General features: G+C 43.0%; 1 protein-coding gene across 1 annotated transcript in view; it reads right to left on the bottom strand.

Moving 5' to 3' along the window:
- Positions 1-10,117: 10,117 nt before the first annotated feature.
- The window catches only part of si:ch73-206p6.1 (phospholipid scramblase 1), a 9,445-nt gene continuing 4,807 nt past the window's right edge, over positions 10,118-14,755 (bottom strand). Inside the window, exons 5-7 of the mRNA XM_064949680.1 lie at positions 13,141-13,302; positions 11,727-11,888; positions 10,118-11,315 (exon numbers count right to left, since the gene is read on the bottom strand). Coding sequence (XP_064805752.1) covers positions 11,280-11,315; positions 11,727-11,888; positions 13,141-13,302 — 360 coding nt within the window. The 3' untranslated portion in view covers positions 10,118-11,279. The remainder of the gene's footprint in view (positions 11,316-11,726; positions 11,889-13,140; positions 13,303-14,755) is intronic.

Raw genomic sequence — 14,755 nt, 5'->3', positions numbered from 1 at the left:
AGTTACTATGCGTAGATGATAAACAGAGAGTTGCAGCAGTGTAAAAGAGGGGTTGGGGGGGGACACAATGCAAATAGTCTGGGTAGCCATTTAATTACTTGTTCTGGAGTCTTATGGCTTGGGGGTTGAAGCTGTTCCTGGACCTAGACTTTGCGCTCCGGTACCGCTTGCCTTGCAGTAGCAGAGAGAACAGTCTATCACGAGGGTGGTTGAAGTCTTTGACAATTTTTAGTGCCTTCCTCTGACACCGCCTGATATAGACGTCCTGGATGGCATACTGGGCCGTATGCACTACCCTCTGTAGTGCCTTGCGATCGGAGGCCGGCAGTTGCAACCAACCATGCTTTCAATGTTGCATCTGTAGAACCTTTTGAGGATCTGAGGACCCATGCCAAATCTTTTCAGTCTCCTGAGGGGGAATAGGTTTTGTCGTGAAATCAAACCAGGTGCAATTATCACTGTACACACTTCCAAGTAACCCTTAATGAGGACACACTGTCTCTATTTCACCCAGTAGATATCCTCTTGAGTGTTGGGGGCAGTATTTTGATGTTTGGATAAAAAACATACCCAAATGAAACTGCCTATTTCTCAGGCCCAGAGTCTAGAATATGCATATAATTGTCAGATTAGGATAGAAAACACTATAAAGTTTTCAAAACTGTCAAAATATTGTCTGTGAGTATAACATATCTGTTATTGCAGGTGAAAACCTGAGGAAAATCCAACAAGGAAGTGCTGTTTTTCCTGAAACCTCTCTGTTCCATTGCATGCCTACCCTCCATTTAAAGGGATATCAACCACATTCCTTTTCCTATGGCTTCCACATGGTGTGAACAGTCTTTAGACATAGTTTCAGACTTTTATTTTGAAAAGATGAGCGAGAAAGATCACATCGCTTCGTTGGATGGCTGGGTGCCAGCAGCATTTTTCATGCACTAACAAAGTGGAGCAGACATTTTCTCTCTCTCTCCTATTGAAGAAGCTATAGTCCGGTTGAAATATTATCGATTACATATTGTAAAAACAACCTAAGGCTTGATTAATAAAAACATGTTTCTACGAACTTTACGGATACCAGTTGGAATTTTCGTCTGCCCCGTCGTGACCTCTCGAGCCTGTGGATTACTGAACATAACGCGCCAACCAAATGGAGGTATTTCGGATATAAAATAATCTTTATGGAACAAAAGGAACACTTATTGCGTAACTGGAAGTCTCGTGAGTGCAAACATCCGAAGATCATCAAAGGTAAGCGATTCATTTTATTGCTCTTCTGACTTTCGTGACCAATCTACTTTGCTGATAGCTGTTTGTAATGTTGTGTCTGAAGAGAGAGATGTCCAAACATAAACGCTTGGTTTGCTTTTGCCGAAAAGCTTTTTTGAAATCTGACATGCCAGGTGGATTAACAACAAGCTTAGTGTGTTGCTATATTGGTCTTGTGATTTCATGAACATTTTATATTTTTAGTAATTTAATTTGAATTTGGTTCTCTGCAATTCAGCGGATGTTGACGAAAATGATCCCGCTAACGGGATGGGTGGGTCAAGAAGATATGGGAGTTTATTAAAATTTGATTTGTTTTCTAATACTTTGTAACCTCTCTCTCTCTCTCTCTGAGGGAAATATATGTCTCTAATACGGTCCCGAGTGGTTAGACTCTATGGATTCTTCAATTACATTGAGCTGATTTCTGACGTGCTGTTCCTTTTTCCATAGTGTATTTCTGTATTGTTTTAGTGATTCACCATAGTGAAGGCGTAGACTCGGGTTTTCTGGGTCTCTATGTTTTTGGTTGTATAGGTTTTCTCAATTTCTTTCTTAGGTTTTTGCATTCTTCATCAAACCATTTGTCATTGTTGTTAATTTTCTTAGGTTGTCTGCTTGACATTTTTAGATTTGATAGGGAAGCTGCGAGGTCAAATATACTGTTTAGGTTTTCTACTGCCAAGTTTACACCTTCACTATTACAGTGGAACGTTTTGTCCAGGAAGTTGTCTAAAAGGGATTGAATTTGTTATTGCCTAATTGTTTTTTGGTAGGTTTACACACACCTTTCCTTCCATCTATAGCATTTCTTAACAGTTTGTTTTGTTTCATCAAGCCTACCAGCATTTTCCCCTCTGCTCCTGTCTCTCGATTGTTCCTGTTTCCTAGTTTTCCCGGCGTTGACCATTCTGCCTGCCCTGACCCTGAGCCTGCCTGTCGTCCTGTACCTTTGCCCCACATATCTGGATTACCGACCTCTGCCTGCCCTTGACCTGCTTTCCGCCTGCCCCTATTTTGATTAAACTGTTGATACTTCGACATTGTCTGCATCTGGGTCTTACCTGAAAAGTGATAGTACGATCCATGACTGGTCTGGCCGCAGCTCCATCTCCTCCCAAGGAGCTATTGGCACGAGGAATTGCTTTGTGGCCTTATGGAGGGGGTTGGCCGAAAGCAATGACGTCTTGCTGGAGCAATTCAGCAGGTTGGCTGGGAGGCAGCCTACTATGACGGTAACCTCAAAGCCCCTCAGTAACTCAGCTGTTAGTTGCACCATCTCACCGGTCACTCCGCCTTCCCGGGAGCCCCGCTTTCCTGCCCTGGAACGCTTCAATGGAGAGCCATGCGTTTCCTTTGAGCTTCAGCCCTCCTCCTTCCCCTTGGACCTCTCTAAGATAGCGTACCTTATTATGCTGTTGTCCGGGAGTCTGGGCTACAGCCGTATGGGAGCAACAGCTGGCCATATGCATCAGTCTGGAGGAGTTTGATGCCCCATTCTCCTGGAGAGAGGCTGCCCGGAAGCTACTCCAGCTTGACTATGGATTTCCGCACACTGAGAGCGTCTAGAACCAGGAAGTGATGTTTCTACATGTTCCTACACGGAGTCTTGGAGGAGGTCATGGACGAGCTTGCAGCTGGGGAATTACCAACGGATCTCAATTTCCTCATTGCCTTGACCATCAGGATCGATAGGCGACTACGGGAACGACGGGGGGAGAGGAGATTTGATTTCGCTGACCCGTCCAAGGATTCCACTTCGCCTCCGAGGTATCCCGGAAGTCCCCGATGGCTCCATTGCTGAGAGATCCTACCCGAGGTTCCCCGAGAGTCACCGATGATGGCCAAGTCACCGTTTCCCGAGCCTATGCAACTAGGCAGAACTGGGTTGTCTCCAGCGGAACGGCTAACAGGCTCAACACTAAGAGTTGCCTGCATTGCGGGACTTGTGGTCATTTTGTGTTCTCTTGACTATTAAAAGAGTGAGTAGTCTGGTGGGCCATATGGAGAACGTTTCTGCTTCCGTTACTCACACTCCGTTTCATGACATTCTGCTGTGGGGAAACCAGTTGAAATCTCTCCAGGTCCTCATCGACTCTGGGGCCGATGAGCGCTTTTAGGACTCTAACCTGGCTTCTGAGCTGGGAATCACCACTCAGTCCTTCTCCATTCCCATGGACGTTAGAACGCTGGACGGCACTCTATAGGCCGGGTCACCCACAACACCACTCCCATCAACCTACATCAGGGAACCACAGCGAGGCTATCCAGTTCCTGATAATTAAGTATCCTCAGATTCTGCCATGCTCATTGCCTGAAGTCGGCACAACCTGCCTCAGGATATCTTCCTGCAGAGTACTAGGACCTCAAGGAGGTGTTCAATAAGGCCCGGGCCACTTCGCTTCCGCTGCACCGACCATAAAACTGCGGGATTTACCTTCTCCCTAGCACTACTCTGCCCCAGGGACGACTGTACTCTCTGTCGGGCCTCAGAGACCAAGACGATGGAGACGTACATTGGGGACTCCCTAGCTGCAGGATTCATCTGTCCGTCTTTCTCTCCCGCAAGCACAGGGTTGTTCTTTGTGGAGTAGTGTCCTTTCAGCGACTACCAGGGTCTCAACGACATAATGGTGAAGAACCGCTACCTGCTACCTCTCATCTCCTCGGCCTGGAGCTGCTTCAGGAGGCCATCATGTTTTCCAAGCTGGATCTACGGAACGCCTACCACCTGGTGTGAATATGGTAAGGGGACGAGTGGATGACCTCCTTCAACGTGGCCAGTGGTCGCTACGAGTGTCTGGTCATGCCATTTGGCCTTACCAGCCCCTGCTGTGTTCCAGGCTCTGGATAATGATGTTTTCCGCGACATATTGAACCGGTTCGTCTTTGTCTACCTCGATGATATCCTGTCTACTCAAGAACTTGCGCTCCACATGGTTACTACATGATTCAAGAACGTGTTTTTTTTGGCTACTACATGATTCCATATGTGTTACTTCATAGTTTTGATGTTTTCAAAATTATTCTACAATGTAGAAAATAGTCAAAATAAAGAAAAACCTTTGAATGAGTAGGTGTGTCCAAACTTTTGACTGGTACCGTATATATACAGTTGAAGTCGAAGTTTACATACACCTTAGCCAAATACATTTAAACTCAGTTTTTCACAATTCCTGTCATTTAATCCTTGTCAAAATTTGCTGTCTTAGGTCAGTTCTGTCTTAGGATCGCCACTTTATTTGAAGAATGTCAAATGTCAGAATAATATTAGAAAGAATGATTTATTTCAGCTTTTATTTCTTTCATCAAATTCCCAGTTTGTCAGAAGTTTACATACACTCAATTAGTATTTGGTAGCATTGCCTTTAAATTGTTTAACTTAGGTCAAACCTTTCAGGTAGCCTTCCACAAACCTCCATTGGGTGTTGGGTGAATGAGTTGGGTGAACTTTGGCCCATTCCTCCTGACAGAGCCAAGCTTTAACTTCCTGACTGATGTCTTCAATATATCCACATAATCCATATAATTTTCCATCCTCATGATGCCATCTATTTTGTGAAGTGCACCAGTCCCTCCTGCAGCAAAGCACCCCCACAACATGACGCTGCCACCTCCATGCTTCACGGTTGGGATGGTATTCTTTGGCTTGCAAGCTTCCCCCTTTTTCCTCCAAACATAATGATGGTCGTTCTGGGCAAAGAATTCTATTTTTCTTTCATCAGACCAGAGGACATTTCTCCAAAAAGTATGATCTTTGTCCCCATGTGCAGTTGCAAACCGTAGTCTGGCTTTTTTATAGCGGTTTTGGAACAGTGGCTTCTTCCTTGCTGAGCGGCTTTTCAGGTTATGTTGATAGGACTCGTTTTACTGTGGATATATATACTTTTGTACCTGTTTCCTCTAGCAACTTCACAAGGTCCTATGCTGTTGTTCTGGGATTGATTTGTACTTTTTGCACCAAAGTATGTTCATCTCTAGGAGACAGAACGCATCTCTTTCCTGAGTGGTATGATGGCTACTAATACATCCAAAGGTCCACCTCCAATTGACTCAAATGATGTCAATTAGCCAATCAGAAGCTTCTAAAGCCATGACCTCATTTTCTGGAATTTTCCAAGCTGTTTAAAGGCACAGTATGTTAACTTCTGACCCACTGGAATTGAGATACAGTGCATTTTTTGTGAAATAATCTGTCTGTAAACAACTGTTGGGAAAATGACTTGTGTCATGCAGAAAGTAGATGTCCTAACCGACTTGCCAAAACTATAGGTTGTTAACAAGATATCTGTGTAATGGTTGAAAAACAAGTTTTAATGTCTCCAACCTAAATGTATATGAACTTCCATATTAACCAACACAGAAATATGAGATATATATTTTAAATATGTATATTTGACATTTTAGTCATTTAGCAGATGCTCTTATCCAGAGCAACTTACATTCATTATAAGATAGGTGAGAAAAACCCAAATATCACAGTCAAACATACAGTATAAGAAAATTCCATTCCAGTTAAACAATAAATAGCATGTTGCAAAAATAAATACATATACATTGAACAAAAATACAAACGCAACATATAAAGTGTTGGTCCCATGTTTCATGAGCTGAAATGAAAGATAACACTACACAATGCCACAGATGTCTCTTTGAGGGATGCAATTGGCATTAGACTGCTGGAATGTCCACCAGAGCTGTTGCCAGAGAATTTAATGTTCATGTCTCTACAGTAAGCCGCCTCTGCACAAACTGTCAGAAACAGTCTCAGGGAAAACTCATCTGCCTACTCTTTGTACTCACCACGGTCTTGACCTCAGGATCTTAGCTTGCTCATGCCCATACCATAACCCCACTACAGTTCAACATCGTAACCAACTTCAGTGGGCAGATATTCAATTTCCACTGGAGAGGCTTTTCATGGATGAATCCTGGTTTCATCTGTATACTGGGAAGATGGCGTGTATGGCGTCGTGTGGGCGAGCGGTTTGCTGATGTCAACGTTGTGAACAGAGTGCCCCGTGGTGGTGGGGTTATGGTTTGGGCAGGCGTAAGCTACGGTCAACGAACACAATTGCATTTTATTGATGGCAATTGTAATGCACAGAGATACTGTGACAAGATCCTGAGGCCCATTGTCATGCCATTTATCCATTCATCTCCTTATGTTTCAGCATTATAATGCACGGCCCCATGTCACAAGGATCGTACACAATTCCTGGAAGGTGAAAATGTCCCATTTCTTCCATGACCAGACACGTTATCCGTTTAGCATGTTTGGGATGCCCTGGATCAATGTGTACGCCAGTGTGTTCCAGTTCCCCCCAATATCCAGCTTCGGACAGCTATTGAAGAGTGGGAGAACATTCCACAGGCCCCAATCAACAGCCTGATGAACTATATATGAAGGAAATGTGTTGAGCTGCATGAGGTAAATGGTGGTCACACCAGATACTGACTGGTTTGCTGATCCACGCCCCTACCTTTTGTTAAGATATCTGTGACCAACAGATACAGATCGGTATTCCCAGTCATGTGAAATCCATAGATCAGGGCCTAATTTATTTATTTAAATTGACTGATTTCCTTATATGAACTGTAACTCAGTAACGGAGGCAGGGTAGCCTAGTGGTTAGAGTGTTGGACTAGTAACCAAAAGGTTGCAAGTTCAAATCCCCGAGCTGACAAGGTCCAAATCTGTTGTTTTGCCCCTGAACAGGCAGTTAACCCACTGTTCCCAGGCCGTCATTGAAAATAAGAATTTGTTCTTAACTGACTTGCCTAGTTAAATAAAGGTAAAATAAAAAACATCTTTGAAATAGTTGCATGTTGCATTTATATTCTTTGTTCAGTATTCATCTGAAATCTATGAATGGACAATGTGAGAACAGTAATGTTTTACACACACATGAAGGTACCCATAATGAAGAAAAACAAACACATTTGTGAAAAAATTCTGGATATAGAATTTTGGAAATAAAATATTTTCTTGTAGACGACATGTGTGGTACTTTCAGCAGCAACGTTTTGGAACATTCAGATAGAAATATGTAATTCAGAACAATATAAGCCACTCTGCCATGTAGGTCAAGCGATCATGTCTGCTCTATTCATGTCATTTCTACCTGCAACGTTCAACAACGTTCGGCAAATGAACGTGGTCGTGATCTTGACGGTGGCAGTAGCTCCGCATGTGGACGGATACCACCCCCTAGTGGAGAAGTGCAGGTATTACAATAAATGGCCATGACATGTATAGAGAATATTATAGATGGAACTCCAGTCTTGTTTTCACCTCATTTAAACACATGATTAGAGAGGCTATATACAGTAGAGGCTATATACAGTAGAGAGGTTATATACAGTAGAGAGGCTATATACAGTAGAGATGCTATATACAGTAGAGAGGCTATATACAGTAGAGAGGTTATATACAGTAGAGAGGCTATATACAGTAGAGAGGCTATATACAGTAGAGGCTATATACAGTAGAGAGGCTATATACAGTAGAGAGGCTATATACAGTAGAGGCTATATACAGTAGAGAGGCTATATACAGTAGAGAGGCTATATACAGTAGAGAGGCAATATACAGTAGAGAGGCTATATACAGTAGAGAGGCTGTATACAGTAGAGGGGCTATATACAGTAGAGAGGCTATATACAGTAGAGAGGCTATATACAGTAGAGAGGCTACATACAGTAGAGAGGCTATATACAGTAGAGAGACTATATACAGTAGAGAGGCTGTATACAGTAGAGGGGCTGTATACAGTAGAGAGGCTATATACAGTAGAGAGGCTTTATACAGTATAGAAGCTATATACAGTAGAGAGGCTATATACAGTAGAGAGGCTATATACAGTAGCGAGGCTATATAAAGTAGAGAGGCTATATACAGTAGAGAGGCTATATACAGTAGAGAGGCTATATACAGTAGAGGGGCTATATACAGTAGCGAGGCTATATACAGTAGAGAGGCTATATACAGTAGAGAGGCTATATACAGTAGAGAGGCTATATACAGGCACCGGTTAGTCTGGCTGATTGAGGTAGTATGTACATGTAGATATGGTTAAAGTGACTATGCTTATATGATAAACAGAGAGTAGCAGCAGCGTAAAAGAGGGGTTGGTGGGTGGCGGGACACAATGCAAATATTCCGGATAGCCATTTGATGAGCTGTTCAGGAGTCTTATGGCTTGGGGGTAAAAACTGTTGAGAAGCCTTTTGGTCCTAGACTTGGCACTCCGGTACCGCTTGACATGCGGTAGTAGAGAGAACAGTGTATGACTGGGGTGGCTGGGGTCTTTGACAGTTGTTAGGGCCTTCCTCTGACACCGCCTGGTGTAGAGGTCCTGGATGGCAGGCATCTTTGCCCCAGTGATGTACTGGGCCGTACACACTACCCTCTGTAGTGCATTGCAGTCAGAGGCCGAGCAGTTTCTATACCAGGCATGGTATGACCTATGACCTCCTCCCTATAGGCTGTCTCATCGTTGTCGGTGATCAGGCCTACCACCGCTGTGTCGTCTACAAACTTAATGATGGTGTTGGAGTCGTATGTGGCCACGCAGTCGTGGGTGAACAGGGAGTACAGGAGGGGACTGAGCATGCACCCCTGGGGAGCTGCAGTGTTGAGGATCAGTGTGGCAGATGTGTTGCTACCTTCCCTCACCACCTTCAAGTATCCAGTTTTGTCCCCCAAAAATGTCATCAATTTTTGTCAAAACACATTTTTTAGCTTTTAGTGTTTACATGACTGTATTTATACTTGAGATATCACTTTTCAAAAGTAAAAGTTCAGAAATCAGATGTTTTTAATACTGAACATTATGTCAACTTTCCCACAAATTACAATCACATGAAAACAATAAACAATATTAAGCTACATAAATACATAAATAAATAAATTAAATATCAAAAGTCTCAAAATACTACATACAAAAGTTGTCTCGAGCAAAACACAGTAGCATATACGGTAACTTAATACAGTGCCTTGCGAAAGTATTCGGCCCCCTTGAACTTTGCGACCTTTTGCCACATTTCAGGCTTCAAACATAAACATGTAAGTCGCTTGGGGTATGTCTCTATCAGTTTTGCACATCGAGAGACTGACATTTTTTCCCATTCCTCCTTGCAAAACAGCTCGAGCTCAGTGAGGTTGGATGGAGAGCATTTGTGAACAGCAGTTTTCAGTTCTTTCCACAGATTCTCGATTGGATTCAGGTCTCGACTTTGACTTGGCCATTCTAACACCTGGATATGTTTATTTGTGAACCATTCCATTGTAGATTTTGCTTTATGTTTTGGATCATTGTCTTTTTGGAAGACAAATCTCCGTCCCAGTCTCAGGTCTTTTGCAGACTCCATCAGGTTTTCTTCCAGAATGGTCCTGTATTTGTCTCCATCCATCTTCCCATCAATTTTAACCATCTTCCCTGTCCCTGCTGAAGAAAAGCAGGCCCAAACCATGATGCTACCACCATGTTTGACAGTGGGGATGGTGTGTTCAGTGTGATGAGCTGTGTTGTTTTTACGCCAAACATAACGTTTTGCATTGTTGCCAAAAGGTTCAATTTTGGTTTCATCTGACCAGAGCACCTTCTTCCACATGTTTGGTGTGTCTCCCAGGTGGCTTGTGGCAACCTTTAAACAACACTTTTTATGGATATCTTTAAGAAATGGCTTTCTTCTTGCCACTCTTCCATAAAGGCCAGATTTGTGCAATATACGACTGATTGTTGTCCTATGGACAGAGTCTCCCACCTCAGCTGTAGATCTCTGCAGTTCATCCAGAGTGATCATGGGCCTCTTGGCTGCATCTCTGATCAGTCTTCTCCTTGTATGAGCTGAAAGTTTAGAGGGACGGCCAGGTCTTGGTAGATTTGCAGTGGTCTGATACTCCTTCCATGTCAATATTATCGCTTGCACAGTGCTCCTTGGGATGTTTAAAGCTTGGGAAATCTTTTTGTATCCAAATCCGGCTTTAAACTTCTTCACAACAGTGTCTCGGACCTGCCTGGTGTGTTCCTTGTTCTTCATGATGCTCTCTGCGCTTTTAACGGACCTCTGAGACTATCACAGTGCAGGTGCATTTGTACGGAGACTTGATTACACACAGGTGGATTGTATTTATCATCATTAGTCATTTAGGTCAACATTGGATCATTCAGAGATCCTCACTGAACTTCTGGAGAGAGTTTGCTGCACTGAAAGTAAAGGGGCTGAATAATTTTGCATGCCCAATTTTTCAGTTTTTGATTTGTTAAAAAAGTTTAAAATATCCAATAAATGTCGTTCCACTTCATGATTGTGTCCCACTTGTTGTTGATTCTTCACAAAAAAATACAGTTTTATATCTTTATGTTTGAAGCCTGAAATGTGGCAAAAGGTCGCAAAGTTCAAGGGGGCCGAATACTTTCGCAAGGCACTGTATACTGTTGACACAAGAACATATTAAGGTCTTCCGATTTACCCAAAAATATAACATGTTTTTGTAGATTTCTTCTTTATGCTACATAGCATTTCTTCATCTCTGCTCTCCTTCCCTTTCCACATTCCCTTCAGCATAGTGGTTGAGATAAAGATGGTGTTCATTTTATTTTCACATGTGGTAAATGGGTGAAGTGGTACCACACAACCCTTTTTATCAGATTGAGGGGTTGTGGGCAACGCAACCACAATGTACACACTGTAAAAACACACATATGAACACCCCTTTATATACAATCTCTAAATATATAACAATGGACACTGATACACACACACCTGGTTTGACTGATTTAGCTGCAATGTGTACCAACCCCAGAAGCTACATCTAGTACCAGCGGCCATTATATTACATTCACCTGTAATCCCTTGGTAGATCTATTTCTATGGTTCTTACCATGCCAACCAGATGAATCCCACACATAGCACCATGTCTATCTGAGACCTTGTCCATGACCAGCAGGAAGTTATAGCTCCAGGAGTGCAGACTGTCTGAGATGTAGACTACTCCTCAGCTGCTAGGGTTGGTTACCGCTCTCAAAGAACATGAAATCCTGAAAGAAAACATGCAATCACCATCAAAAACATCTACATATACCATTAGAATAGAATAGAGAATAGCACAGCATAGCAAACCACAGCATAGCTTAGCATAGCATAGCATAGCAAACCACAGCATATCTTAGCATAGCATAGCAAACCACAACATAGCTTAACATAACATAGCAAATCACAGCATATCTTAGCATAGCATAGCAAACCACAGCATAGCTTATCATAGCATATAGGGAAACCTAGTAAGTTGTACAATTGAATGCATTCAACTGAAATGTGTCTTCCCCATTTAACCTAACCACTCTGAATCAGAGAGGTGCGGAGGTCTGCCTTAATCGACATCCACGTCAACATAGAAAACCACAGTATAGCTTAGCATAGCATAGCATGAAGAAAAATACTAGACTTACGACGAGGAAACAAGCTCCTATCATCACAGCCTTCATCTTTACGTCAAGATCCATGGGGAACTGGATCCCAAAGTTATCAGCGTCCGTGAACGCCTCACGGAGTAGACCGGTCCACTGTTTACTGATCTTCCCTATCTTATCCACTTCATCCATGGTCACGATCTGGAGAGGAGGCAACAGTCACTTTACACACAGAGAAATGAAACTGAATCACCCCCCACCCCAAAAAAACTAACATTTTTTAAACGTTTTTATTTGATATTAACTTTTTTTTATGTTACTATTAATTTTCTATTTATTTTTTCTGTTTTATTAACTTTTTATTATATTTTTTTGTTTATATATATTTTTGTAATTTTTAGGTATTTTTCTTAAAACTGCATTGTTGATTTAAGGGCTTGTAAGTTTCATTTCACTGTACGGTAACCTGTAAGCTGTTGTATTCGGAGTATGTGATCAAATAAAATTTGATTTTGATTTGACATTATTATCTTACTAGATGGAAAGCGATGAAATGGAGAACTTGTTAAACTTGTTTGGCTAGATTCCATTTCATCGTAGCATATTTGCTTTACTAGTCTGCCTGCTGTCCAATCACAATCTTCCACATAATAAAAACGTTGGTTTTTTTCTGAGATCATCTATAGTTTCTCCTGAAATAAATTCAAACTTTGAAGGAATTTGAATGGCAATATTATGCTTTTGGCTAAACTCTTCTCCATCACCAGTAAAGTTCAATGTCTTTGAGCCAAACAGCCTTCGGAGCCTAAAGAACCAGCAGGCAAGAATGGCAACATGGTACAGTGCCTTGCGAAAGTATTCGGCCCCCTTGAACTTAGCAACCTTTTGCCACATTTCAGGCTTCAAACATAAAGATATAAAACTGTATTTTTTTGTGAAGAATCAACAACAAGTGGGACACAATCATGAAGTGGAACGACATTTATTGGATATTTCAAACTTTTTTAACAAATCAAAAACTGAAAAATTGGGCGTGCAAAATTATTCAGCCCCCTTAAGTTAATACTTTGTAGCGCCACCTTTTGCTGCGATTACAGCTGTAAGTCGCTTGGGGTATGTCTCTATCAGTTTTGCACATCGAGAGACTGAACATTTTTCAAATGCTCTCCATCCAACCTCACTGAGCTCGAGCTGTTTTGCAAGGAGGAATGGGAAAAAATTTCAGTCTCTTGATGTGCAAAACTGATAGAGACATACCCCAAGCGACTTACAGCTGTAATCATATAATATTCTGTTTTCATAGATTTCATCATGTTCAGTATGTATGTGTGTGTGTGTGTGTGTGTGTGTGTGTGTGTGTGTGTGTGTGTGTGTGTGTGTGTGTGTGTGTGTGTGTTTATAAACATGTATTAATGTGTGTGTGCGTGTGTTTGGACAAACATACAGTACGTACCTCAAAGTCAACGTCAGGCAAGCAACTCCAGCCACAGAAGGGTCCGTGCAGCCTCAGCACAGCCTCTCTGTGTTCATTCTCTATGATGAACTTGGGGGAGAAGGGGTGCCACTGCTGGACCACGTAGCCTACCGTGTTCCCTGGGGGGGCCTGCACCTCCAGCTGAGACAGGGGCGGTGGGGGTAATATAACAGAGAGGGGTGGTGGGGGTAATATAATAGAGAGGGGTGGTGGAGGTAATATAACAGAGGGGTGGTGGGGGGTAATATAATAGAGAGGGGTGGTGGAGGTAATATAACAGAGGGGGGTGGTGGGGGTAATATAATAGAGAGGGGTGGTGGGGGCAATGTAATAGAGAGGGGTGGTGGGGGTAATATAATAGAGAGTGGTGGTGGGGGGTAATATAATAGAGAGGGGTGGCGGGGTAATATAATAGAGAGGGGTGGTGGGGTAATATAATAGAGAGGGGTGGTGGGGTAATATAACAGAGAATGGTGGTGGGGTAATATAACAGAGAGGGGTGGTGGGGGTAATAGAATAGAGAGGGGTGGAGGGGTAATATAATAGAGAGGGGTGGGGGGGTAATATAATAGAGAGGGGTGGTGGGGTAATATAATAGAGAGGGGTGGTGGGGGGTAATATAATAGAGAGGGGTGGTGGAGGTAATATAACAGAGAGGGGTGGTGGGGGTAATATAATAGAGAGGGGTGGCGGGGTAATATAATAGAGAGGGGTGGTGGGGGCAATGTAATAGAGAGGGGTGGTGGGGGTAATATAATAGAGAGTGGTGGTGGGGGGTAATATAATAGAGAGGGGTGGCGGGGTAATATAATAGAGAGGGGTGGTGGGGTAATATAATAGAGAGGGGTGGAGGGGTAATATAATAGAGAGGGGTGGGGGGGTAATATAATAGAGAGGGGTGGTGGGGTAATATAATAGAGAGGGGTGGGGGGGTAATATAATAGAGAGGGGTGGTGGGGGTAATATAATAGAGAGGGGTGGTGGAGTAATATAATAGAGAGGGGTGGGGGGTAATATAACAGAGAGGGTGGTGGAGGTAATATAACAGAGAGTGGTGGTGGGGGTAATATAATAGAGAGGGGTGGAGGGGTAATATAATAGAGATGGGTGGGGGGTGTAATATAATAGAGAGGGGTGGTGGGGGTAATAGAATAGAGAGGGGTGGAGGGGTAATATAATAGAGAGGGGTGGTGGGGGTAATATAATAGAGAGGGGTGGTGGGGGTAATATAACAGAGAGGGGTGGTGGAGGTAATATAACAGAGAGGGGTGGTGGAGGTAATATAATAGAGAGGGGTGGTGGGGTAATATAATAGAGAGGGGTGGTGGGGGTAATATAATAGAGAGGGGTGGTGGGGGTAATATAATAGAGAGGGGTGGAGGGGTAATATAATAGAGAGGGGTGGGGGGGGGTAATATAATAGAGAGGGGTGGTGGGGTAATATAATAGAGAGGGGTGGTGGGGGAAATATAATAGAGAGGGGTGGGGGGGGGGGGTTAATATAATAGAGAGGGGTGGAGGGGTAATATAATAGAGAGGGGTGGTGGGGTAATATAATAGAGAGGGGTGGGGGGGGGGTAATATAATAGAGAGG

This window comes from Oncorhynchus masou, chromosome 30 (genome assembly GCF_036934945.1).
Source record: "Oncorhynchus masou masou isolate Uvic2021 chromosome 30, UVic_Omas_1.1, whole genome shotgun sequence".
In the NCBI taxonomy this organism is placed as follows: Eukaryota; Metazoa; Chordata; class Actinopteri; order Salmoniformes; family Salmonidae; genus Oncorhynchus; species Oncorhynchus masou.
The sequence above is the reverse complement of the archived record's forward strand: the minus strand, read 5'-3'. Positions and strand labels throughout refer to the sequence as shown.